Here is a 27,519-nt window from a genome sequence, read left to right on the forward strand (position 1 = left end):
GGTTCTGCTGCAGGTTTCTTCCTGTTAAAAGGGAGTTTTTCCTTCCCGCTGTCTCCACGTGTTGCTCACAGCAAAATGTCTGATTTTCGGGCTTTTTCTCTAAAAGAATCGAGTCTTTAACTTACAGTTTGATGCGCTTTGACAAAACTGTTGTTTAAATTTGTGTTATTTGATAAACCTGAATTGAATCATTTCAGTTGTTTTGGTCAGGCCATTATCCTCGGACGATGACTGCCTACAAGACTTCACTGATGCTCAATGACAACATTACTTAACTTTAGATTTTGCACAAGATTGCTTAGTTCACTAGCTTATCATGTTGGTAAAACTCTCCATGACGGCATCTTAATCACAAATGGCTTATTGATTATATGGAAAATGATGAGATCATTAAAATTATAGGACACAGACATGAGACGACATGTAACAGGTCATACAGGCTCTGCGGGTGAAGAGCAGATCAGAAAATAGTTATTCAAGATAAAGTTTATAAAAAGATGATTCAGTTTGTTACTTGTTACCAAGACCTGGGTATGATCAGCTGTGAGCCTTTTAAGTCTTAAATATTGTATAAACAAGGTGTCACGACTGATTAACAGAACATTGGTTTGTCATTGTTAATGTGTTATTCAATGTTCATAAACTAATACTGAGTTACAGTCATGATGCGTGCTAATGACACTTTGGCAATAACAAAAGAAGAAACATGGAGTGCAAACATGATTATACAAAAAGTAAAGGAGCTGGAAGAGTTTCCCATGTAAACACACACACATATGTATACATATATAATGCGTGTGTGTCACCTGAAAACAATGATCTCCTCAGATGCGTCCTGCCTCCTCTTGTACTGCTGGAGGCAGATGTTACAGCAGTCTTGTCGTGGGTGGAGTCCTCTTGTGACAGCAGCACGCAGGTGAGCCAGGGACCAGTGGAGGTCGTAGTTCAACAGATTGGTGGTTGTTTCAAGTAAAGTCTGAAACATTTTTTTTCTTAGTTATGTCTACATTCATGTGCCATAAAGAGTTCAAAATGTGTAATTAGAATAACGTGTTTCCTTCACAGATCAAGGCTAAAGATTATTGTCACACCATGACTACATGAGCAGCACAAACCGCCCGTTTCAACCCATCAGATGGTAATGATGGGTTGAAACGGGCGGTAATGTCTATGCTATGCTGAAAACGTTTCCAAAGGCATATGTCTGCATTCATGCAAACAGCAACATGTGTGTAAAAGCTCGAGAGGTTCTGATTCATCTGTTTTTGCTCCTGGCAAACAACGATTATTAACACGTCATCATACAATGCTATTGTCCATGGAGACACGTCTCTATAATATGGTTCCTTTCATATACCCAACTCAAACAGCTGTTTAGAGCACAAATATTACCTGCAATTCACACACACACTCCTCGTGCCTATGGTACGACAACTTTTCTCGTGCCTATGGTACAACAACTTTTCTCCTGCCTATGGTACACCGCTCAGTAGCACTTTGCCACACACACACACACACACACACACACACACACACACACACACACACACACACACGTCTTACCTGTTCATAGTTAAACGTGTCCAGCATACCCAGAATGAGGCCTTGAATCTCCGCCAGCTTGCCTTTGCCATACACTGGATCCTAACAAACAAGCAGGCAGATGCAGTCTGATGTTACGCAGTGTCAGTGAACAGTGTGACCATATGTCTGGTGCTCTGTGGCACAGACAAATAAGATTAAGCTAAATCAGGATGTAAACACAGCCAGTAATTAATTGCTGTGTTGGTATAAACTGCTGCTACTGTTCATAGGATTGTTTGACCAATCTGAACAAACATGTTGTTAAACAGTAAAATAAGTCCAAATAATGAAACGAGCCTTAGCTTGCATTAAACTCAATGCTAACATAATTTAAATGTCGTCAAACTGGGGCGATGTCGGACCACACAAAGAAACCAAGAGTATTTACTACAAAATGACTGGAATTCATGTGAAACTTTTCTCTGTGGGAGCGTCAGTGATGCAGTAGCTCGTCTGGCTCATGATCCGTCACAGACTTTGTAATCAACTGTCTGTGACTGAGAGCAAAGGTTATGCTGGAATAAATTCTAGATTGTGCTGTAGGAGAAGCAGCCGTTCTGATGAACGGTGGATGAACACATCCTTCAGCCGGAGGACCTGATAAAAACGTTTCACTCATCCAGGTGATTCAGTCTCAGCTGACTGCAGGTTTCCACATTTGCACAACGACTGAACTAGCATCACTGAAAGAACAATGGGCTGGGAGGTCGTGGTGTGCCACACTGCATATTTTGGTATCGATCCGATACCAAGTAAATACGGGCCAGTATCACCGCTAACGATACTTTTCGATAAATAAGGTGGATGCCTCGTTGAATCGCTAAATCTCAATTGATTTTCATGACCTTAAGTGTTTTTGTGATGTTTCCTTTTTATTATTCAATAGTTAAAACACAGGACAGAATTAGGACAAAGTTTATAATTAAATAAAGAATTGCTCTATTATTGTGGCGGGCGTGGTCTGCGATGCCGCTGCAGGTAGGATGGACTCACCTTCACGTCATTTACTTACCTGGATGACTGAGCATGCAGCAAGACACATGAAGGGTGGGTTTAAGAATTTCTCACCGTACTGTGTGTGTGTGTGTGTGTGTGTGTGTGTGTGTGTGTGTGTGTGTGCATATAGATGCACGGACAGACTGCATACAAACCTGCAGGATCTGTTGAATGATGGCAGGTAAAGAAATAAAGCTGCTCATAGCATTGAGAACCTTCATCGTGAGCTCCTTCAGCACTAAGACATTTACAGACATGATGAATTAGCCACACCAAGAACTGATTCAATAACAAAACAATAAAAAAAAAAACGCTTGTACAATTTTCTCTCTGATGAGCAACAAAATCACAGCTCAAACAGTCTCACGGATCCTTCTGCAGTTAGAGCTAAACTGTTTTATTTCCTTTGAAACAAAGTTCATGTCGTCAAATCAGCTCCCCACAGTGAGCTAGCCCATCAGTGCTGAGGACTACAGCATATTCATCACCCTGCTCAGCCCCCCGGACATTCTCACTGAATAAACTCAGACTCAGTTATGTCTGCACTGGGTTCACTGCAAGTATATTTGTCTAATTTCTAGTCAAAATATCTCATCACACTTAAAATAAGACACAATCAGCTACAGAGCAACATTTCAGTGAGATATGGGGACTTGTTTTGAGACGGTGCATCTTGGATCTGGAGAATTTTCACTTGTTCCATTGGCTCTTTTTTTCACTTAATACAAGCTCTAAGCTCTGGCATGCAGGATCAAACCATCAGTGTTCAGAACAGTGGAGGGTTCGCTTTATCTCCTGAGCTATGCTAACGTGACCCACCGGTCACTGCTGAACCCTGAGAGCGGGCAGGAAGGACAATGGGAAGGAGGTAATACTGGTCCTGGGTCAATGAAATATTCTTTTAAGGGAGTGCTGCATATTCTATCAAACAAAGGTAAACACACTGAGCTTTGTCTGAGCACATACAGACAAAATAACTAGGATCATTTGACATTTTTAAATGCTCTAGTCTAAAACAGCGGTCTCCAACCACGGACCGGTTTATGCCCGACAACATTTTCATGGACCGGCCTTTAAGGTGTTGCGGATAAATGCAACAAAATAAAACTAGTACCGGTACCGAAAAAAGATTTATTCATAACGCACGTGAAAAGACCCAGGAAAACCGAGTCAACGATAAAAAGGATAACAAAATAACGCTGAAAACCGATAAAAACCCAGAAACCAGACATTTCATACCTGAACCTCAACTCTCGCGGCCCGGTACCAAACGACTCACGGACCGCTACCGGTCCGAGGCCCGGGGGTTGGGGACCGCTGGTCTAAAATGAGGCGGTAGGACTTTAACTAAAGAGTCTCAGTAGTTTTTCCACCACTGTGGTTGAACATCAACATCAAAACCTAAACTTGATGTGTAACGCTGGCCTGACAGTGTGTTTCACACTGTAGTTGTATTTGTCCCATCTCCTGCCGTAGCACAAGCTTATAATCACTATAAAACTGCACTGAACAAAGGGTTACTAGCTCGTCATATTCAGGTTATTAGGCAATGGCTGTTTTTGGCTTTGTTGAATCACAGAACTGGTCAGTTTGTCTGACCGAGGGAGCTCAGCATCAGTAGCTTTTTATACTTTAACAAAATGTGTTAAATTTACAAAAAGCCATCAGAGAGCTGCACAGATCTGAAAGACTAGAGAGGAAGCATCGTCATAGTGAGGCATCTTTGTTTACATGTGTAGTGATGCATGCAAACTGTTACCGTCAGAGGTGTGTTTAGCATTGAGCCCCTTTACTTGTTTCTGAGACGCCATCATTGTGTCCAACAGTGGAAACCAGAGAACCTGTGAGATAAGGAAAACAAGGAATAACTAGCAATGCCAGTTCTTCACAGCAAGCGTACCCGCGCACAGCACCCACCTCTCTCTGTTTCTGGTCCAGGCCCTGACAACTTCGATGACAGAAGACAATGATGTCATTCACAGACTCCTTTAATTTCATCAGCACCGATTCAGTTCTTACAGCCTCGTCCCATCTCCCATCCTTCGCTCCACTGTCACTCTCAGCAGTCAGAGCACACAGTGTTTCCTTCAGGGTCTTCACAGAGAGCAAAAAAGCTTTTTGACACAACAATTACATCCATAAGACAGCAGCAGTATAACAACCTGGTCTTTCACTATTTTAAGTATGAAAATGTTTTACTTCACAATGAAAAACACTGTCTGTGTAAACACCAACATACCACTTACAGGTCACTTTGTTACACGTGTTCATCTGCTTTGCAATGAGAGTATTGACTCAGCCAATCACACAGCAGCTGCTAAGTGCATTCAGGCCAAGCTGCTGAAGTTCAAAGTGAAACTGGGAAGGTTTGGGTGCAAAGTGACTTTGAACATGGTTGTTGGTGACAGACAGGCTGATTGATCGACTTGGATTTGCCCACAAAACCATCTTGTAGGGTTTACAGAAAAGAAACTACCCAGTGAGCAATTCTCTGAGCAAAAATGCCTCATTGATGCTGCAGTCTGAGGAGTATAGGTATTCTGCATCGAGCTGATGCGAAGGAAACAGTAGCTCAGATGACGGCTCATTAAAGCCAGTTATTCTTAAAGGGCTACAGCAGGAGCCGATTACAGGAGGCACCACTTCAGCTAAGAACAGGAAACTGAGGCAACACTTTTCACAACAGAAGCCAGGAAACACTAATTTGATGAGCCGCAATTTCTACAGCAACATTCAGACAGGAAGATCAGAATTTGACATGAACATGAAAACATGGATCCATCCAGCCCTGTGTGTAGCACACTTTAGGTCTCTAAGTACCAATTAAGTTAGAACTGTGCGACACGACAGAAATCTCAGATATGTCACAGTTCTCGTCCCGAGAACGATATAAAGCACAGCTTTTCCTGTCAGCTCAGTGACTCTTGGGCAGCTTGTGTGAAGTGTTTTCAGCTGGGCGTCGAGTGTTTTGACCGATGCATTAAACGATACATTTCTACACATAAGTTGTAACAGCCGCCATCTTCTCTGGTTTTCTCTGTGCCTGCATCCACGCGGTGACCATCCAGACATGAAAAAATATTGCCGTAAACAGTTTTGCGACGCCACGAAACAAACAACAGCGTATAATATGAAACAATAGATGTTTTCATTTTGTCATATCGCACAACGCTTAATTAAACATTGTTTAAATGCTACATCCTGCCAAAGTATTGCCCGTCCCTTTACAACCACAGTGTACATGATGGCTGCTTCAAGCAGGATAACACATCACGTCACAAAGCTCAAACAATCTCAAACTGGTTTCCTGAATATACTCAGATGACCAGCTCAGGCGGTAGAGCAGGTCATCTACTGATCAGAAGGTTGGTGGTTCGATTCCTGACTTCCCCTAGTCAAATATCCTTGGGCGAGATACATGCATGTGTGTGAATGTTAGCTAGAAAGCACTTAGAAAAATGTGCTGGTGTGAATGGGTGAATGCACAAGTTGTATAAAGCGCTTTGAATGCTCAGAAGAGTAGAAAAGCACCATATAAGAACCAGTCACCCCGCCCAGAGGACCTCTGGTGTGAAGATCAATCAGAACCTCTGACGAATGTTTCAGCACCTCGATGCCACCAAGAATTAAAACAGCTCTGATGTCAAAAGGATGTGACAGCGTGGCAGCCCAACAAAGTGGGCAGTAAGGCAGTAAGGTCATTGCTTGTTGTCTCGAGTTAAAAAGGTTTACGATTAGAGCATAAATATTGTAGAGTCTTTACCTCACAGTTTAAATCGCAAGTGTTGCTATATAAATCAGCTGAATTGGTATTTTGATGTTATGCTGTTACCTCTAATGAGACAGCAAATGCTCCGTGAACATCTCCTTTCATCTCCAGCAGGTAGGCTGTAGCTTCGTTGCAGTGGTGCTTCTGAGTTATCTAGAGATAAAAACATTGAATGTTTAACACGGTCGCCTCAGTCTGGCTGCAGGATGCTTACCTGTGCAGTCACGACTAACATGCTGCTTGATTCTTTCCACTGAGCTGCTCCAGCTTGCTGTGTTTATGATTGACACTCAGGGTGTAGATCATCCTTACACCCTGTGTAATTTCTTATATTTGAAAACACCCATTTAAGACTTGTGAATTTAAATTTACATTTTAAATCGTATTTCCTACACTGTGTCGAGCATGCGTGCACTGTGCACAGTCAACAGCAAGAAAAAGAGTTCAACTGCATTTAAAGTGTTCATCCTGACTCTAGGCAACAATTTCATCATCACAGCTGCGCAGACATCTCTTCTTCTTAAAATGAGGTTAGTTCGGTGTCCTGGTGGATCTGTAGATACTTAACAGACTGCAGTAAAACTTCTAAAAAAGCAGCTTGAAGGCAAATGAAGCTATGAAAGACTACAAAAACCTTTAATCTTCTTCCCACCTGAAGAGCTGAAACCCAGTGAGTTATCTCAACGACGAGGACCCCACAGCTTCTATCACAGCTTCTATCGCAGCTTCTATCACAGCTTCTATCGCGGCTTCTATCACAGCTTCTATCAGAGCTTCTATCACAGCTTCTATCACAGCTTCTATCGCGGCTTCTATCACAGCTTCTATCAGAGCTTCTATCACAGCTTCTATCACAGCTTCTATCGCGGCTTCTATCACAGCTTCTATCAGAGCTTCTATCACAGCTTCTATCACGGCTTCTATCGCGGCTTCTATCGCAGCTTCTATCGCAGCTTCTATCGCAGCTTCTATCGCGGCTTCTATCGCGGCTTCTATCACAGCTTCTATCAGAGCTTCTATCGCAGCTTCTATCACAGCTTCTATCAGAGCTTCTATCGCGGCTTCTATCGCGGCTTCTATCGCGGCTTCTATCAGAGCTTCTATCGCAGCTTCTATCACAGCTTCTATCACGGCTTCTATCGCGGCTTCTATCACAGCTTCTATCGCGGCTTCTATCACAGCTTCTATCAGAGCTTCTATCGCAGCTTCTATCACAGCTTCTATCGCAGCTTCTATCGCGGCTTCTATCACAGCTTCTATCAGAGCTTCTATCGCAGCTTCTATCACAGCTTCTATCACAGCTTCTATCGCGGCTTCTATCACGGCTTCTATCACAGCTTCTATCGCGGCTTCTACCGCAGCTTCTATCAGAGCTTCTATCACAGCTTCTATCGCGGCTTCTACCGCAGCTTCTATCAGAGCTTCTATCACAGCTTCTATCGCGGCTTCTACCGCAGCTTCTATCAGAGCTTCTATCACAGCTTCTATCACAGCTTCTATCGCGGCTTCTATCGCGGCTTCTATCACAGCTTCTATCGCAGCTTCTATCGCAGCTTCTACCGCGGCTTCTATCGCAGCTTCTATCGCAGCTTCTATCGCGGCTTCTATCGCGGCTTCTATCACAGCTTCTATCAGAGCTTCTATCGCAGCTTCTATCACAGCTTCTATCAGAGCTTCTATCGCGGCTTCTATCACAGCTTCTATCGCAGCTTCTATCACAGCTTCTATCGCGGCTTCTATCACAGCTTCTATCACAGCTTCTATCACAGCTTCTATCAGAGCTTCTATCGCGGCTTCTATCGCGGCTTCTATCACAGCTTCTATCAGAGCTTCTATCGCAGCTTCTATCACAGCTTCTATCAGAGCTTCTATCGCGGCTTCTATCACAGCTTCTATCGCAGCTTCTATCACAGCTTCTATCGCGGCTTCTATCACAGCTTCTATCACAGCTTCTATCACAGCTTCTATCAGAGCTTCTATCGCGGCTTCTATCGCGGCTTCTACCGCAGCTTCTATCAGAGCTTCTATCGCGGCTTCTATCGCGGCTTCTACCGCAGCTTCTATCACAGCTTCTATCGCGGCTTCTATCGCGGCTTCTATCGCGGCTTCTATCACAGCTTCTATCAGAGCTTCTATCACAGCTTCTATCACGGCTTCTATCGCGGCTTCTATCACAGCTTCTATCGCGGCTTCTATCGCGGCTTCTATCACGGCTTCTATCACGGCTTCTATCACAGCTTCTATCGCAGCTTCTATCGCGGCTTCTATCGCGGCTTCTATCACAGCTTCTATCGCGGCTTCTATCGCAGCTTCTATCAGAGCTTCTATCGCGGCTTCTATCGCAGCTTCTATCGCGGCTTCTATCACAGCTTCTATCACAGCTTCTATCACAGCTTCTATCAGAACTTCTATCAGAGCTTCTATCGCAGCTTCTATCGCGGCTTCTATCAGAGCTTCTATCACAGCTTCTATCAGAGCTTCTATCAGAGCTTCTATCACAGCTTCTATCGCGGCTTCTATCAGAGCTTCTATCAGAGCTTCTATCACAGCTTCTATCGCGGCTTCTATCGCGGCTTCTATCACAGCTTCTATCACAGCTTCTATCGCGGCTTCTATCACGGCTTCTATCAGAGCTTCTATCACGGCTTCTACCGCGGCTTCTATCGCGGCTTCTATCGCGGCTTCTATCGCGTCTTCTATCAGAGCTTCTATCACAGCTTCTACCACAGCTTCTATCGCGGCTTCTTTCACAGCTTCTATCAGAGCTTCTATCACAGCTTCTATCGCGGCTTCTATCACAGCATCTATCACAGCTTCTATCACAGCTTCTATCAGAACTTCTATCAGAGCTTCTATCGCAGCTTCTATCGCGGCTTCTATCAGAGCTTCTATCACAGCTTCTATCAGAGCTTCTATCAGAGCTTCTATCACAGCTTCTATCGCGGCTTCTATCGCGGCTTCTATCACAGCTTCTATCACAGCTTCTATCAGAGCTTCTATCACAGCTTCTATCACAGCTTCTATCAGAGCTTCTATCACAGCTTCTATCGCGGCTTCTACCGCAGCTTCTATCAGAGCTTCTATCAGAGCTTCTATCGCGGCTTCTACCGCAGCTTCTATCAGAGCTTCTATCACAGCTTCTATCGCGGCTTCTACCGCAGCTTCTATCAGAGCTTCTATCACGGCTTCTATCACAGCTTCTATCGCGGCTTCTATCGCGGCTTCTATCACAGCTTCTATCGCAGCTTCTATCGCGGCTTCTATCGCAGCTTCTATCGCAGCTTCTATCGCAGCTTCTATCGCAGCTTCTATCGCGGCTTCTATCACAGCTTCTATCAGAGCTTCTATCGCGGCTTCTATCACAGCTTCTATCAGAGCTTCTATCGCGGCTTCTATCACAGCTTCTATCACAGCTTCTATCGCGGCTTCTATCACAGCTTCTATCACAGCTTCTATCGCGGCTTCTATCGCGGCTTCTATCACAGCTTCTATCGCAGCTTCTATCGCAGCTTCTATCGCAGCTTCTATCACAGCTTCTATCGCGGCTTCTATCGCGGCTTCTATCACAGCTTCTATCGCAGCTTCTATCACAGCTTCTATCAGAGCTTCTATCGCAGCTTCTATCACAGCTTCTATCAGAGCTTCTATCACAGCTTCTATCACAGCTTCTATCGCAGCTTCTATCAGAGCTTCTATCGCGGCTTCTATCACAGCTTCTATCACAGCTTCTATCGCGGCTTCTACCGCAGCTTCTATCAGAGCTTCTATCGCGGCTTCTATCGCGGCTTCTACCGCAGCTTCTATCACAGCTTCTATCACAGCTTCTATCGCGGCTTCTATCGCGGCTTCTATCACAGCTTCTATCAGAGCTTCTATCACAGCTTCTATCGCGGCTTCTATCGCAGCTTCTATCACAGCTTCTATCACAGCTTCTATCGCGGCTTCTATCGCAGCTTCTATCGCGGCTTCTACCGCGGCTTCTACCACAGCTTCTATCGCGGCTTCTATCGCGGCTTCTATCACGGCTTCTATCGCGGCTTCTACCGCAGCTTCTATCACAGCTTCTATCGCGGCTTCTACCGCGGCTTCTATCAGAGCTTCTATCAGAGCTTCTATCAGAGCTTCTATCGCGGCTTCTACCGCGGCTTCTATCGCGGCTTCTATCACAGCTTCTATCGCAGCTTCTATCGCGGCTTCTACCGCGGCTTCTATCACAGCTTCTATCACGGCTTCTATCACAGCTTCTATCGCGGCTTCTACCGCGGCTTCTATCGCAGCTTCTATCGCGGCTTCTACCGCGGCTTCTACCGCGGCTTCTATCACAGCTTCTATCGCGGCTTCTATCGCGGCTTCTATCACAGCTTCTATCGCGGCTTCTACCGCGGCTTCTATCGCAGCTTCTATCGCGGCTTCTACCGCGGCTTCTATCAGAGCTTCTATCACGGCTTCTATCGCGGCTTCTATCACAGCTTCTATCACAGCTTCTATCGCGGCTTCTATCGCAGCTTCTATCGCGGCTTCTATCGCAGCTTCTATCAGAGCTTCTATCGCAGCTTCTATCGCAGCTTCTATCGCGGCTTCTACCTCGGCTTCTACCGCGGCTTCTATCACAGCTTCTATCGCGGCTTCTATCACAGCTTCTATCGCGGCTTCTACCGCAGCTTCTATCACAGCTTCTATCGCGGCTTCTACCGCGGCTTCTATCAGAGCTTCTATCACAGCTTCTATCACAGCTTCTATCGCGGCTTCTATCGCGGCTTCTATCGCGGCTTCTATCGCAGCTTCTATCAGAGCTTCTATCAGAGCTTCTATCGCAGCTTCTATCGCGGCTTCTATCGCGGCTTCTATCACAGCATCTATCACAGCTTCTATCACAGCTTCTATCACAGCTTCTATCAGAGCGTCTATCGCAGCTTCTATCGCGGCTTCTATCAGAGCTTCTATCAGAGCTTCTATCAGAGCTTCTATCACGGCTTCTATCAGAGCTTCTATCAGAGCTTCTATCGCGGCTTCTATCGCGGCTTCTATCACAGCTTCTATCACAGCTTCTATCAGAGCTTCTATCACGGCTTCTATCGCGGCTTCTACCGCAGCTTCTATCAGAGCTTCTATCACAGCTTCTATCGCGGCTTCTACCGCGGCTTCTATCACAGCTTCTATCACAGCTTCTATCGCGGCTTCTATCGCAGCTTCTATCGCGGCTTCTATCGCAGCTTCTATCAGAGCTTCTATCGCAGCTTCTATCGCAGCTTCTATCGCGGCTTCTACCTCGGCTTCTACCGCGGCTTCTATCACAGCTTCTATCGCGGCTTCTATCACAGCTTCTATCGCGGCTTCTACCGCAGCTTCTATCACAGCTTCTATCGCGGCTTCTACCGCGGCTTCTATCAGAGCTTCTATCACAGCTTCTATCACAGCTTCTATCGCGGCTTCTATCGCGGCTTCTATCGCGGCTTCTATCGCAGCTTCTATCAGAGCTTCTATCAGAGCTTCTATCGCAGCTTCTATCGCGGCTTCTATCGCGGCTTCTATCACAGCATCTATCACAGCTTCTATCACAGCTTCTATCACAGCTTCTATCAGAGCGTCTATCGCAGCTTCTATCGCGGCTTCTATCAGAGCTTCTATCAGAGCTTCTATCAGAGCTTCTATCACGGCTTCTATCAGAGCTTCTATCAGAGCTTCTATCGCGGCTTCTATCGCGGCTTCTATCACAGCTTCTATCACAGCTTCTATCAGAGCTTCTATCACGGCTTCTATCGCGGCTTCTACCGCAGCTTCTATCAGAGCTTCTATCACAGCTTCTATCGCGGCTTCTACCGCAGCTTCTATCAGAGCTTCTATCACAGCTTCTATCGCGGCTTCTACCGCAGCTTCTATCAGAGCTTCTATCACAGCTTCTATCGCGGCTTCTATCAGAGCTTCTATCACAGCTTCTATCGCGGCTTCTACCGCAGCTTCTATCAGAGCTTCTATCACAGCTTCTATCGCGGCTTCTACCGCAGCTTCTATCAGAGCTTCTATCACAGCTTCTATCGCGGCTTCTACCGCAGCTTCTATCAGTGCTTCTATCACAGCTTCTATCGCGGCTTCTACCGCAGCTTCTATCAGAGCTTCTATCACGGCTTCTATCGCGGCTTCTATCGCGGCTTCTATCGCAGCTTCTATCGCGGCTTCTATCGCGGCTTCTATCGCAGCTTCTATCAGAGCTTCTATCGCGGCTTCTATCGCAGCTTCTATCGCGGCTTCTATCACAGCTTCTATCACAGCTTCTATCAGAACTTCTATCAGAGCTTCTATCGCAGCTTCTATCGCGGCTTCTACCGCGGCTTCTACCACAGCTTCTATCGCGGCTTCTATCGCGGCTTCTATCACGGCTTCTACCGCAGCTTCTACCGCAGCTTCTACCGCAGCTTCTATCACAGCTTCTACCGCGGCTTCTACCGCGGCTTCTACCGCGGCTTCTACCGCAGCTTCTACCGCAGCTTCTATCACAGCTTCTACCGCGGCTTCTACCGCGGCTTCTACCGCAGCTTCTATCACAGCTTCTATCACGGCTTCTATCACAGCTTCTATCAGAGCTTCTATCGCGGCTTCTATCACGGCTTCTATCAGAGCTTCTATCGCGGCTTCTACCGCGGCTTCTACCGCGGCTTCTACCGCGGCTTCTATCACAGCTTCTATCACGGCTTCTATCGCGGCTTCTATCACAGCTTCTATCGCGGCTTCTACCGCAGCTTCTATCAGAGCTTCTATCACGGCTTCTATCGCGGCTTCTATCACAGCTTCTATCACAGCTTCTATCGCGGCTTCTATCACAGCTTCTATCGCGGCTTCTATCACAGCTTCTATCAGAGCTTCTATCGCAGCTTCTATCGCAGCTTCTATCGCGGCTTCTACCGCGGCTTCTATCACAGCTTCTATCGCGGCTTCTATCACAGCTTCTATCGCGGCTTCTACCGCAGCTTCTATCACAGCTTCTATCGCGGCTTCTACCGCAGCTTCTATCACAGCTTCTATCACGGCTTCTATCACAGCTTCTATCACAGCTTCTATCGCGGCTTCTACCACGGCTTCTATCAGAGCTTCTATCAGAGCTTCTATCGCGGCTTCTACCGCAGCTTCTATCAGAGCTTCTATCACGGCTTCTATCACAGCTTCTATCACAGCTTCTATCGCGGCTTCTATCACAGCTTCTATCGCGGCTTCTATCACAGCTTCTATCAGAGCTTCTATCGCAGCTTCTATCGCGGCTTCTACCGCGGCTTCTACCGCGGCTTCTATCACAGCTTCTATCGCGGCTTCTATCGCGGCTTCTATCGCGGCTTCTACCGCAGCTTCTATCACAGCTTCTATCGCGGCTTCTACCGCAGCTTCTATCACAGCTTCTATCACAGCTTCTATCACGGCTTCTATCACAGCTTCTATCGCGGCTTCTATCGCGGCTTCTATCGCGGCTTCTATCACGGCTTCTATCACAGCTTCTATCGCGGCTTCTATCGCAGCTTCTATCGCGGCTTCTATCGCAGCTTCTATCAGAGCTTCTATCGCAGCTTCTATCGCAGCTTCTATCGCGGCTTCTACCTCGGCTTCTACCGCGGCTTCTATCACAGCTTCTATCACAGCTTCTATCGCGGCTTCTATCACAGCTTCTATCGCGGCTTCTACCGCAGCTTCTACCACAGCTTCTATCGCGGCTTCTACCGCGGCTTCTATCAGAGCTTCTATCACAGCTTCTATCACGGCTTCTATCGCGGCTTCTATCTCTGCTTCTATCACAGCTTCTATCGCGGCTTCTATCGCGGCTTCTATCGCGGCTTCTATCGCAGCTTCTATCAGAGCTTCTATCAGAGCTTCTATCGCAGCTTCTATCGCGGCTTCTATCGCGGCTTCTATCACAGCATCTATCACAGCTTCTATCACAGCTTCTATCACAGCTTCTATCGCGGCTTCTATCAGAGCTTCTATCACGGCTTCTATCGCGGCTTCTATCACAGCTTCTATCACAGCTTCTATCGCGGCTTCTATCACAGCTTCTATCGCGGCTTCTATCACAGCTTCTATCAGAGCTTCTATCGCAGCTTCTATCGCAGCTTCTATCGCGGCTTCTACCGCGGCTTCTATCACAGCTTCTATCGCGGCTTCTACCGCGGCTTCTATCACAGCTTCTATCGCGGCTTCTACCGCAGCTTCTATCACAGCTTCTATCACGGCTTCTATCACAGCTTCTATCACAGCTTCTATCGCGGCTTCTACCACGGCTTCTATCAGAGCTTCTATCACAGCTTCTATCGCGGCTTCTACCGCAGCTTCTATCAGAGCTTCTATCACGGCTTCTATCACAGCTTCTATCACAGCTTCTATCGCGGCTTCTATCACAGCTTCTATCGCGGCTTCTATCACAGCTTCTATCAGAGCTTCTATCGCAGCTTCTATCGCGGCTTCTACCGCGGCTTCTACCGCGGCTTCTATCACAGCTTCTATCGCGGCTTCTATCGCGGCTTCTATCGCGGCTTCTACCGCAGCTTCTATCACAGCTTCTATCGCGGCTTCTACCGCAGCTTCTATCACAGCTTCTATCACAGCTTCTATCACGGCTTCTATCACAGCTTCTATCGCGGCTTCTATCGCGGCTTCTATCGCGGCTTCTATCACGGCTTCTATCACAGCTTCTATCGCGGCTTCTATCGCAGCTTCTATCGCGGCTTCTATCGCAGCTTCTATCAGAGCTTCTATCGCAGCTTCTATCGCAGCTTCTATCGCGGCTTCTACCTCGGCTTCTACCGCGGCTTCTATCACAGCTTCTATCACAGCTTCTATCGCGGCTTCTATCACAGCTTCTATCGCGGCTTCTACCGCAGCTTCTACCACAGCTTCTATCGCGGCTTCTACCGCGGCTTCTATCAGAGCTTCTATCACAGCTTCTATCACGGCTTCTATCGCGGCTTCTATCTCTGCTTCTATCACAGCTTCTATCGCGGCTTCTATCGCGGCTTCTATCGCGGCTTCTATCGCAGCTTCTATCAGAGCTTCTATCAGAGCTTCTATCGCAGCTTCTATCGCGGCTTCTATCGCGGCTTCTATCACAGCATCTATCACAGCTTCTATCACAGCTTCTATCACAGCTTCTATCAGAGCTTCTATCGCAGCTTCTATCGCGGCTTCTATCAGAGCTTCTATCAGAGCTTCTATCAGAGCTTCTATCACGGCTTCTATCAGAGCTTCTATCAGAGCTTCTATCGCGGCTTCTATCGCGGCTTCTATCACAGCTTCTATCACAGCTTCTATCACAGCTTCTATCAGAGCTTCTATCACGGCTTCTATCGCGGCTTCTACCGCAGCTTCTATCAGAGCTTCTATCACAGCTTCTATCGCGGCTTCTACCGCAGCTTCTATCAGAGCTTCTATCACAGCTTCTATCGCGGCTTCTACCGCAGCTTCTATCAGAGCTTCTATCACAGCTTCTATCGCGGCTTCTATCAGAGCTTCTATCACGGCTTCTATCGCGGCTTCTACCGCAGCTTCTATCAGAGCTTCTATCGCGGCTTCTACCGCAGCTTCTATCAGAGCTTCTATCACAGCTTCTATCGCGGCTTCTACCGCAGCTTCTATCAGTGCTTCTATCACAGCTTCTATCGCGGCTTCTACCGCAGCTTCTATCAGAGCTTCTATCACGGCTTCTATCGCGGCTTCTACCGCGGCTTCTATCGCGGCTTCTATCGCAGCTTCTATCGCGGCTTCTATCGCGGCTTCTATCGCAGCTTCTATCAGAGCTTCTATCGCGGCTTCTATCGCAGCTTCTATCGCGGCTTCTATCACAGCTTCTATCAGAACTTCTATCAGAGCTTCTATCGCAGCTTCTATCGCGGCTTCTACCGCGGCTTCTACCACAGCTTCTATCGCGGCTTCTATCGCGGCTTCTATCACGGCTTCTACCGCAGCTTCTACCGCAGCTTCTATCACAGCTTCTACCGCGGCTTCTACCGCGGCTTCTACCGCGGCTTCTACCGCAGCTTCTACCACAGCTTCTACCGCGGCTTCTACCGCGGCTTCTACCGCGGCTTCTACCGCAGCTTCTATCACAGCTTCTATCACGGCTTCTATCACAGCTTCTATCAGAGCTTCTATCGCGGCTTCTATCACGGCTTCTATCAGAGCTTCTATCGCGGCTTCTATCGCGGCTTCTACCGCGGCTTCTACCGCGGCTTCTATCACAGCTTCTATCACGGCTTCTATCGCGGCTTCTATCACAGCTTCTATCGCGGCTTCTACCGCAGCTTCTATCAGAGCTTCTATCACGGCTTCTATCGCGGCTTCTATCACAGCTTCTATCGCGGCTTCTATCACAGCTTCTATCGCGGCTTCTATCACAGCTTCTATCAGAGCTTCTATCGCAGCTTCTATCGCAGCTTCTATCGCGGCTTCTACCGCGGCTTCTATCACAGCTTCTATCGCGGCTTCTATCACAGCTTCTATCGCGGCTTCTACCGCAGCTTCTATCACAGCTTCTATCGCGGCTTCTACCGCAGCTTCTATCACAGCTTCTATCACGGCTTCTATCACAGCTTCTATCACAGCTTCTATCGCGGCTTCTACCACGGCTTCTATCAGAGCTTCTATCACAGCTTCTATCGCGGCTTCTACCGCAGCTTCTATCACGGCTTCTATCACAGCTTCTATCGCGGCTTCTATCGCGGCTTCTATCGCGGCTTCTATCACGGCTTCTATCACGGCTTCTATCGCGGCTTCTATCACAGCTTCTATCACGGCTTCTATCACGGCTTCTATCACGGCTTCTATCACAGCTTCTATCACAGCTTCTATCACGGCTTCTATCACAGCTTCTATCACAGCTTCTATCGCGGCTTCTATCACAGCTTCTATCGCGGCTTCTATCGCGGCTTCTATATATAGCTATAGAAACTATGTTCTACCCAGACACACTCAAGATTACTCCATACATTAACTAATGCAGCTGTTTATGGAATAATTTGGTTTTTAACTTCTGTACACAGAAACATGCAAAGAAGTATTATAATAGTACTTGTATTGCATCTTCTAGTCTGTAGTGCTGGGAGGTGTGGAGAAAGCTCAGAAGCTGGTCTGGGGCAAAGCGGCACATTAAATCCAGCAGAAGCTCATGGAGGTCACCTTCTTGAGGTAAGATGGACCCTGAATGAGGGCCTTCCCTGAGAAGAGCAGATGACCACATAAGGAGAAGAAGAACATAATTAGGATGAGAGAGAGAAATGCAGGATTGATTCAACTTTGTGCATCTGCAAGTCTGCTGGCTTCTGCTCATGTCCAAGTGATTTTCACTATCAGATGCTGAGCACAAGGGTCCCCACAAAGCTCTGTGCAAACATTTGCGTGCCTCCCAATCTTTCCTGACGACACACTCACAGCTGGACAATTTACATGGCACCAACTATGCACCTGACTTAAACAGGAGTATAACAGCAGAACTTGGCAATAACATCTCCAGCTGTGTCTGCAAGAGAGCATAATCAAAGCTTAAGACGGCAGATGGTAAAACGCACACCGTACCGTGGCTCCAAGAGGCAGTTGAGGAAATTGAAAAGCAGCTGATCATCCTTGAGAGAGAGAGAAGAAGAATATTTTACATAATCACTCAAAAAATAGGAGAATATCAGAGTATAAAGCACCAATATGTCTTATTAGGAAACAGTTTCTATGCATTTAACCTGCTTTGATGGTGAATGGATCGATTATATAGCACTTTTCTACTCTCCTGAAGCACTCAAAGCACTTTATACAACAGGCCTCATCTAACAATCACACACCGGAGAGCGACTTGGGGTTAGTATCTTGCCCAGGGATATTTGGCATGCTGACTGGAGCAGCCAGGGATGGAACCACCAACCTACTGATGTGATGGAGACCACTGCTTTCTCTTCATCCCTGCTGAATGATCTTTTTTCTAGTTTTGCTTTTCTAGTGTCCTTGTCAAAAGATTGTATCACAGGTTACAGGTAGTCCAGCTCCTCCAGGATGTCACATTCACACAGGTTTGCTGCGCCTCAACATGAGAGGAGACGAGCTGCTACATGACAAGAGCCAAACAGAGCTCTAGATGGGGATCAAACCAGAAGCAGGACTAGTATCTGTTCCTTTGTGTGAGCAGGGACAGAAATGGTAAATGTATTTGTATAGCGCTTTACTAGTCCCCACTAGGGACCCCGAAGCGCTTTACACATCCAGTCATCCATCATCCACACACTGATGGCAGCTACATTGTAGCCACAGCCACCCTGGGGCACTGACAGAGGCGAGGCTGCCGGACACTGGCGCCACCGGGCCCTCTGACCACCACCAGTAGGCAACGTCGTCTTGCCCAAGGACACAACGACCGAGACTGCCCAAGCCGGGGCTCGAACCGGCAACCTTTCGATTACAAGACGAACTCCCAACTCTTGAGCCACGATCGCCCCACAGAAAGAGCACTACCAGAGCTCACTGTGACACAACCCTTACACAATCACTGTTTAGCAATCCTCCAAAAACTGGTCTTCAGTTTCATAAGAGTCAAACTATCTCAGCATCCTCTGATAGGAGCTCTGGCAACGGCTCTGAAAGAGGGACTAAAATTAGACTTGAAGCCCAACATTATGACTTAAGAGACAAATGAACGGAAACTGGGAGGCTGTAGCTCACGAGTTAGAGCATCTACTAATTCTAAGGTTGGTTGTTTGACCCCTGGCTGCTCGAGTCTGCATCTGTGGACAAGATACTGAACCCTGCTCTGCAATTCACTGATGAGAGTGTGAATGTTAGATAAAAAGCAGTTATGGAGAGAAAAACATGCATGTGTGAATGAGGCATGCTGCATGAAGTAGAAAAGTGCGATATGAAGACTATTGTAAATACTGTACTGTTTACAGCCCTTTGGAAAATGCACAACATATGTATTTTATCTGATACACAACAAACGAAGAAGGCAAAGGTTTGGACAGCAGTCCTCAGGTTTTAATATTTGTGCTGTTCGAGGCTTTGATTAGGCTTCAGAAACTACAACGAGGAATAACATCAGTATTTCTGTTGACCTCACCTGAAGCTCAGAGACGATGTCCTGCACCTCGGAGGTGAAATGAAACAGCACTAAGTCAGCTGATTTGCTGGGGTCAAGGGTCACCACGTCCTGTGAAGGTATGTTACAAAATGTTTTGGTATTTTTGGTCAGACAGTTTCATCCTTCATTCATCCTCCTGAATTTGCAAATACAGACATGTGGAAAAAAGGGAAACATTTAAAAATAGCAGCAAACTGGGATTCAAGCAGACTGCAAGTGCTTCAACTATTAGTTCATGTCTACTTAGTCTCTGAGTGTTTAGGTTGATATTTTGTAATCCGTTTTGCATCTGCAATCACAGAATATTTCAAATTCATTGACCAAGATGAGATCGGACTGTCTGAGAATTACAGCTGTGTTTACACAAAGACCCCACGAGGCCATGTTGGTTTTTTACTTTGTTTTTATTTATATAGCACATTTAATAACAGCAAAATGTTGGCCAAAGTGCTGCACAAAGATGAAAGATTACACAGTAACAAACAATATCAATGACAGATTTGCGGCACCGCAAACGCCCGGTCACCTCTCTGAAGCAGCCTGGACTCAGACGTGGCCAGGAGCAAGAGATCACTTGATCTAAGAGCTCAAATAAGGCTGCAGCCAGTCAGACAGATACTCTGGAGCCCGACCGTTCAGCGCTTTATATTCATCAATAAAATGTTGGCGAGCACCGGGGAAACGTGTTTGCGTCTCTTCGTGTCAGGAGACGAGCTGCAGCGCTCTGGACCAGCTGGAGCCGTGCTAGACAACGCTGGCTAACAGCTACATATGAAGGATTACAGTGGTCCATAAAAGCGTGAACTGCCCGTTTTAGTTTTTTAAAAGATAAGAATGATCTCACCTTGGATAAGATTTAAAAAAGGACCGCTGTACAACAGAGTTAATCTGTTACTCAAAGGTAAACTTATTATCAGGGATAACCCCCAGATTTTTGGCATGCGGTTTAACACAAGGTGCCAAAGTGTGCAGATCCGGGGTACTAGAATAGCAGCTTGATCCAAAGATGATCGCTTCAGTTTTTTCCTCGTTAAAATTAAGAAAATTTGAGGCCATCCAGGTCTTAACTTCGTCGAGACACTGAAATAAGGATGAGCATGTGTGTCAACTGAAACCAGCTCGCAAGTGTTAACTGATGGTGTGCTGACAGAAGCATCAGGATAACCTGTGTACAGGGCGCGCTGCAGACTGCAGACAGCAGCTCAGAGTGCAGACGGGAGACGACCACAGAAAACTGCAAAAGCAACCCGAGAGATCCTCAAGACAAGAAGATAGCTAGCTCAGTGGGTAAAGTGTTGGACCCGTGATCAGAAGGTCAGGGGTTCGATTCCCCTGAACGGCTACCCTTGAGGTACCCCTGAGCAAGGCACCGTCCCTACACACTGCTCCCCGGGCGCCTAATGGCTGCCCACTGCTTCACTGAGTGATCAGGTTCAATGCAGAGAGGAATTTCCCCACGGGGATCAATACAGTACACATTATTGTTATTCATCTAATCGTGATCCAACGCAGCAGCTTCAGAGTGAAAAACATTATTTGTTATGTACTAAGACTTTCTTCCTGCAGTGGCACATCAATGCTTAACCCTCGGTAAGGCAAGTGCAGGCATGGAACCTCCCAAACTCAGACAGCGTCCGGTTTCCTTTCTCTGAATAGATAAGACTTCATTATCATATCTACTACATACATCCTGTGTTTGATCTGTGTAGGGTGACTGCATTTCTGCCTGGCAACAGGGTAATAAAGATGTGGCAGGAAACTATAGGGTCTGCTTCCTGTGTGGACTGAAATCATTTCTACAAGAATAAAACTAACAAAAGACCAAAAACAGCTGTTGATTTCTTTTATTTAATGCACTAAACACAACAAGAGAGAACCGCAAACAAGGAGCAGCTTGAGGTGTCAACAACAAAAGCCTGCCAGAGCATCTACAGACAGGAAACAGCATCTGTATGCCCATAGACGAAGGACATCCAAGACATCTGACGGACCTTCAGACCAGACTGATTTCTGAGCTTCTGTCATTTGGGACAGTTAAGGCCACACTGTTGTTAAACCTCTTGAATTAAAGCTTCCACTTTAATCCCATGTTGATTGTCTTTCATGTTGAAGCACAAAATTACAAATACTTGTACTAACTGTCGACCCTTCACAGTAACAGTGACGCATATATTGCAAATACACGTTTGTAAAAAAAGAAACCAAAGTGGACTCACATCAGTCAGAGTCAGAACAGGCTCTTTTGTGAACACTCTGCTATTGACAGAGTGAGCGACCTACAGCCTGCTAACCACTGTCAGAAATGTTAGAAATCTCTCATTAAACACCTACCAATGTGACCCATTTAGCCTGTGACTGTCACACTCAACCCACCATCTACCACAGTAATAAGCACCAGGATGTAATGCACAGCTGTGTGTGTGTGTGTGTGTGTGTGTGTGTGTGTGTGTGTGTGTGTGTGTGTGTGTGTGTGTGTGTGTGTGTGTGTACTAACCCTTATGTGCTTCAGCACTTTGCTCTTGACTCGTTGTTTTTCCTCGTGGCTGTATCCAGGCATGGACAGCAGGTTGTGGATGTAGTTAAAGATTTCCCACTGACAAACAGTCACACTCAATTATTCCATAGATATAATATCTACATATACAGCATAATACATTTGCAAGTTTACACTTTTAAGTCAAATGACCTGAATAATCTCACCTTTCTGAGGGGGTCTTTCAGGTAGCAGTCAATGATCATGTCATACTGATGATTCTTCTCATAAAGAAATTCACAGATTTGGTAGCTGGTGGCAAAACACATGATAATAAGAAGAAAATCCTGCAGCATTGCTACCATTTGAATTACATGATGTGTTCATATATAAACTCTCTCAGCTGTTTTCACAGGTAACGTATGTAAGGCAAAAGATCCACACTCCTATATGTGTTGATGTGAAAATGCACAAGAGTGAAATTGGTGTATCACAAATATGTCGTGCATATCAAATACTGACAAAGTTAAAGCAGCAATAAAACACTGTGTATTTTCTCTCACTCACATGGCTTTGTGCGTTGCACTGTTCATACGGACAAATCTATCAGTAACCTTCACATTTAGAAACTTCTCAACTTTCCCTTCTCTGAGTCCAGGTTTACACACGATTTCAGGTTTTTGCCAAACAAATCCAAACTCTGCTTGGTTCATCTGTTGCCCTCAGTGTGCACTTGTTTAAAGCAAGAAAACTCAAAGAGACATTTTTCCTTCAAAGGCTGGTGGAACCACAGCAGTCAGTTAAATCAGGAGTGAACTAAAAGTTGCTCATGCAAAGTTTGCATACGTGTTGATAAATGCTGCAGTTAAAAGTTGTTAAAACTGAATTCTCCTTCGTTGTGTTCAGCTACTTACAACTTGGCTTTCTCTGCCAGCATCAGGAGTCTTTCTTCATTAAACTGGACCACGCCCCCGACCTGCAGGAGCTCCAGCAGAACCTTTAAATCAATCACAAAGTTAGTTATTACGCTTGAATCAGCAGCTGAATGCAGTAGTTGTGGTCAAAGGTTCTCATTTACTCATCAAGGGCGAGCTCTAATGACGCAGCATCTTTAGTGACTCGGGTGCTCAAGTCTGGATTTTCTCTAATCTACGAGGTCTCACAGTTATTAAAGATGTATTCTGTACAATCAGTCGATCCTGGAAGGAGAACCGTTCAGTGAAACGATGATCCTGCCCACAGCTGCATGTCAGACAAGAACACCGCTGAAGTCCAGCAGCTGCTCGCTGCCGTTTACAGACTGTAGTTAAAAGAAGGAGGGATGCTGCGCTGTGGGAAACACAGACTTTCAGATGTGCTGCTCCGAATGCCAAATTCAAAATGAGCTCATGTTTGTCTTAAAACGGTTCCTTTTCTCAGTGTAAACATTTGGTGTATTTTCTATGATGTGTGAACAAAGCTGAATACTGCTGCCAGCATCAGCCGTAGGGCTCCGAGGACCTGCACTCCCAGCAGTCCGTGATCCTGACGCACATTTACAACCAGAGCACAAAGCAGGCGACCACGCCAGTGTTTTAGAAAACGCTGCGTCTGGTTCCTGTGCCAGGAGGTCGACACGCTGGAGCTCGCTGACGCCTATCGGCACCAAGGCAACTGTTGAGAGCGGCGAGCAAGCGCAAGGTCACGAGAGAGACGGAGGTTTGTGTATTTAACCTGCTGCCTTTCAGTGTGTCGGGAATCATCGTCCGGACAACAAAGGAACTCCAGCACCTGCACAGACAATGAGATCATTGAAAGATCAGAAAGAGGAAAGACAAACCAATTCATTTAAAGACTCAAAGGTGAAACGTCATCGACTTGTTTTCAGGTCATAGTCGAGAGTCCGTCTGGCTTAAGTCTCGTTACATCTGCGAGAGGGTAAGATGTGCTGTTGCTAAGACTAGATCATCTTCAATCCTTCATATGTTACACTAATATGTTAATAAAGTCTAAACACTTTGTGTGCACAGACACGACTTTGCCAGAGGAATGAACACTTTGCAAACAGAGAGGTGCAGGCGGCTGCCTGATGCAGTTCACCTGTACAGATACGCTCAAGCTGTGAACAACACAGAATCAAAAACTCATTTATTTCAACACAAGTAAGCAAGCAGAGAAAACAGGTTTGTGTTTGTGCTACGTCACACATCTGGAAGCTGCTTCTCAAGGAGAATAATGGTTCTAGTTCCTCCTCTAAATCCAGGCAGGATTCGATGGTGTGATCCAAATTAGGAAATCAATCTGTTCATGGTCATGTGTTTTTGTGCTCAGGCCGTGAGGTAGTCAAATCAGAAATGCTGAATAAACATTGAAATTGCTTCGAGGACGGCCTAGCTCAAAAAAGACTGAACGTATAACAGCTACTGGTCACCTGATCAAAGAGCTTCCTGTTCACAAACAGGGTGTTGTCTGGTTTGGCCAACTGACGAGCTAAAAAGGTGAAGAGCCCGCCCACTTGGGAGGGAGTGAAGTCTGCGTTGTCCACCATTACCTAGAGAAACAGAAACGCAAACCACAGTCATGACTGCACCGACGTTTGCCATTAAGTCCGCTTTATTTCCCAAATATGGTAAAAAATAAAGAATTTCTTATTTTGGGTTTTATCTACAGCACTGTGCAAAAGTCTGGAGCCAGATTTAGTTTCTGAAGGACTTCCAAAGTGTTTTCAGTGCAGTCCTGGTCCCAGACCATTTCCATCAACTTAACACTGAATCACTCAGTCAAAGACGCAAGGACTGACGTTTTCAGACTATTTTTTATTTGCATCCACTAACTGGATCTATGAAATGCCAAAGATAGCGCAGCGGTTTTGTTTAATTGGTGTTCAGTGTGTCCTTCACAAAAGTGTGAGGCCTACAAACAAACAGATGAAGAACAGCATCTGAAAGTCATGTCCATAAGAAAGACCCGACACACACAGGGTGTCGGGTCAGGAAGGCTGTGGGGCAGCTGGAAACAAGAAGAGCAGAGTGTGGGCGGCCAGCGCTGGAAAGCCGCCGCCACACATAGTAATAAAGAGTTCTTCACAGCCGGCGTGTGCGTCCTGTGCTCACTGCCCACATTGTCGTTTTACCTGAAGTAAGATGTCCACTATCCTCTGCTGGTACTCAAGGGCCTGCTTGTCATTTTTAAAGTCCTCAAATGTCTAGAAAGAAGTGAGAACATCATAATGAGTGAAGAACAACCATAAAAGTAACATTTCCCTTTTTGAGGGAAACTCCCACATCGGTCTGCACTCTGTGGTTATTAGCATACATCTACACTTGTGCCCTAAAGGTGATCTTTCAGGGTACTGTGGTGGTCTCCCAGTGCCGACCTGCCGCTTCACGTTCACTCTGCCTCTCTGCGTTAAGGGAACGCCACTTTTCCTTTCCTTCAGAGGACACGGAGCACACACGTTGTCGTCTGCGTCCTTAGCTGACACGCCTGGTTTCCTCTGCCACTCAGTATAAAACTCCAGGCATCATCAGATCGTTGTAGTCGCACACACTCAGTAATACTTAGCGTGCAGTTTTCCACTTCCCTGACGTTTCGGCCCAGTGCCCAAGTCTTGACTTTTCCTGACACCTCCCCTTTGCAACCCTGCCTGTCAACTCTGATTCCCACTGCAAAGCAAACAGACATTAAAGAAAAGGCTGGACTCATGTTAAGCTTGGAGCTCCCTGCATACCTGCTCAGCTCCCCTGGCATCACACTCTTCCTCCTGTTTGTAAAGTAAGCTGTGTTGGAGTCCTCTGACACAGTAACAACTGTCAGAAATGACAGTCCAAAACACTGACCCGTGAATTCAACGTCTAAAAACAAAAAATGTGCATGTTAGCATTGAAGCGCACTGATAAATGCTGTGTGACGGAGCTAGCTAAGATGTGAGGAACTTGGAGAAGTATCTATATAAAGTTATCTACTCCAAGTTGATACCAAAGAGCTTAACTTGACGCCCAATAAACCCAGAAAAGAATTTGGATACTGTGCATGCAGAGCGCACTGTGTTTGATCACTGTCTCTGCATGCTGCTGCTCTGTATGCCCACTCTTTGTAAGATTCTTTATGTTCATGATTGTCGCTGTTTGCCATATTTAATGACAGACGATCTTCCCAGGGGAATTTGCATCTTCTCCTGCAGTCGAACCAGGGAAACCAGCCAACTGGGTAAACCATTAAACCATCAAACCACGCCAGGCTAAACCACAAACAACAACAAACAAAATAAAAACCCAGATCTGAATACATTCTGATTACATTTAAAATTTTAATCTCACCATGGCGAGAACATTGAGAAATTCCCTGGTGTCAAAGTGGAGGAGTGTACGAATGAATGGGAAAACGTCCTCTTCCTCGGACGAGTCGGCTGAGTGGAGACGGATTAGGAAGTCAAAAACCTGACAGACACAAGAACATGTCAAACATTAGTTACCAGTGTTTAGAAAAAAGGCATCACTGAAAGGTTTCTCTGGGATTAATCCACGGATGTTCCCGGTGACTGATTTCTGTGTCAGATAATCCGATGAGACAAACCAGCGAGTCTAAAACTCCCAGAGCTGCTCAACAGATGATGCCGTAAACAAACCCTTCTAACAGTCACACCTGAGGCGATGCTGAGCTGTGTGGACCCTGCATGTTGTACCCAAGCAGACAGAAAAAACAAGAAACGATGTTAAATGTGATACAAAAGTGTGTCTGCTGGAATGCTGACGACGAGGACGAATTTCACCTTTCAGCAGAGCAATGACCCCAAATGTGCATCCAAAGAAAAAAATGGCTTCACACGAAGATTAAAGGTTGAATCTTTTTTAAGATTTCCTTTGAGTTTGAGGATCACAAATCTGATCTCAGATCATCGTCTGGTGTTCCTCTAACAATCCCAAACTGAATCACGCTGTGAGTGATGATCTCCAAGACTTGAATGCCATTCCTGCTTTCCCTTCTGGGAAGGCCCTGACCCAGAAGGCTTATGAGACTAAATTAGTCCCTATTATAGTGAGCATGATAGTGTGGCAAACATCCAGCTGATTTTGAAAACAGGCTGGGAGGGCACTGACCCAACCAGCTATATTCCTCTGCTATATCACTAAAACTGTCCTTAGCCGTGTTTCCTTACACGCTAACATCAGCACATCGCTGTGGTTGGTTGTGTCCAGTTTACTCTGCTGGAGCGTCTCGTGACTGGTGCTATCAGAATGAACTGAACCGGGAAAAAATGTGTTTAACCAGCTAGTATTTCTGTTACCAACCAGCAAGAGCAACAGTCTTCACTGATAATAGACGTTCACAGTATTGATGGACCTGCAGGCGCTGTGATTTATAATCACAGTACAGCGTAGTTAATCAGTACAACTGTATCTGCATACCTGGTTCTTGACTTGAACCACAAGGTCTTCTGGGATATCTCCAAGTGGATACGCCCTCCCTGCAAGACAACAGCTACGCGCGCACACACACACACACACACACACACCATATATTGTCAGATATATGCATAAACAGTGGTGTGTACATAATACAAAGATTCGACTCAGGTGCACAAACCTAAAGCCACGAGCTTAAAATCACAATAAACGTTCGACTGCT

The 27,519-nt window shown here is 46.0% G+C and overlaps 1 protein-coding gene across 2 annotated transcripts in view; it reads right to left on the reverse strand.

The window, feature by feature from the left end:
* vps8 (VPS8 subunit of CORVET complex) overlaps nucleotides 1-27,519 on the reverse strand; it is an 83,712-nt gene that overhangs the window by 5,282 nt on the left and 50,911 nt on the right. For both annotated transcript variants that reach the window (XM_085427206.1, XM_085427205.1), the window contains exons 25-41: nucleotides 27,300-27,372; nucleotides 26,211-26,330; nucleotides 25,025-25,096; nucleotides 24,323-24,442; nucleotides 23,626-23,682; nucleotides 22,827-22,909; nucleotides 22,140-22,224; nucleotides 21,934-22,032; nucleotides 19,419-19,508; nucleotides 17,897-17,943; nucleotides 17,394-17,538; nucleotides 6,413-6,502; nucleotides 4,498-4,674; nucleotides 4,340-4,421; nucleotides 2,736-2,818; nucleotides 1,564-1,644; nucleotides 807-976 (exon numbers count right to left, since the gene is read on the reverse strand). In XM_085427206.1, the coding sequence (XP_085283332.1) occupies nucleotides 807-976; nucleotides 1,564-1,644; nucleotides 2,736-2,818; nucleotides 4,340-4,421; nucleotides 4,498-4,674; nucleotides 6,413-6,502; nucleotides 17,394-17,538; nucleotides 17,897-17,943; nucleotides 19,419-19,508; nucleotides 21,934-22,032; nucleotides 22,140-22,224; nucleotides 22,827-22,909; nucleotides 23,626-23,682; nucleotides 24,323-24,442; nucleotides 25,025-25,096; nucleotides 26,211-26,330; nucleotides 27,300-27,372 (1,674 nt within the window). The remainder of the gene's footprint in view (nucleotides 1-806; nucleotides 977-1,563; nucleotides 1,645-2,735; nucleotides 2,819-4,339; nucleotides 4,422-4,497; nucleotides 4,675-6,412; nucleotides 6,503-17,393; nucleotides 17,539-17,896; nucleotides 17,944-19,418; nucleotides 19,509-21,933; nucleotides 22,033-22,139; nucleotides 22,225-22,826; nucleotides 22,910-23,625; nucleotides 23,683-24,322; nucleotides 24,443-25,024; nucleotides 25,097-26,210; nucleotides 26,331-27,299; nucleotides 27,373-27,519) is intronic.

Source organism: Rhamphochromis longiceps, linkage group LG13 (assembly GCF_057381845.1).
Source record: "Rhamphochromis longiceps isolate RC_006_pf linkage group LG13, R_longiceps_female_GT1.1, whole genome shotgun sequence".
Classification (NCBI taxonomy): domain Eukaryota; kingdom Metazoa; phylum Chordata; class Actinopteri; order Cichliformes; family Cichlidae; genus Rhamphochromis; species Rhamphochromis longiceps.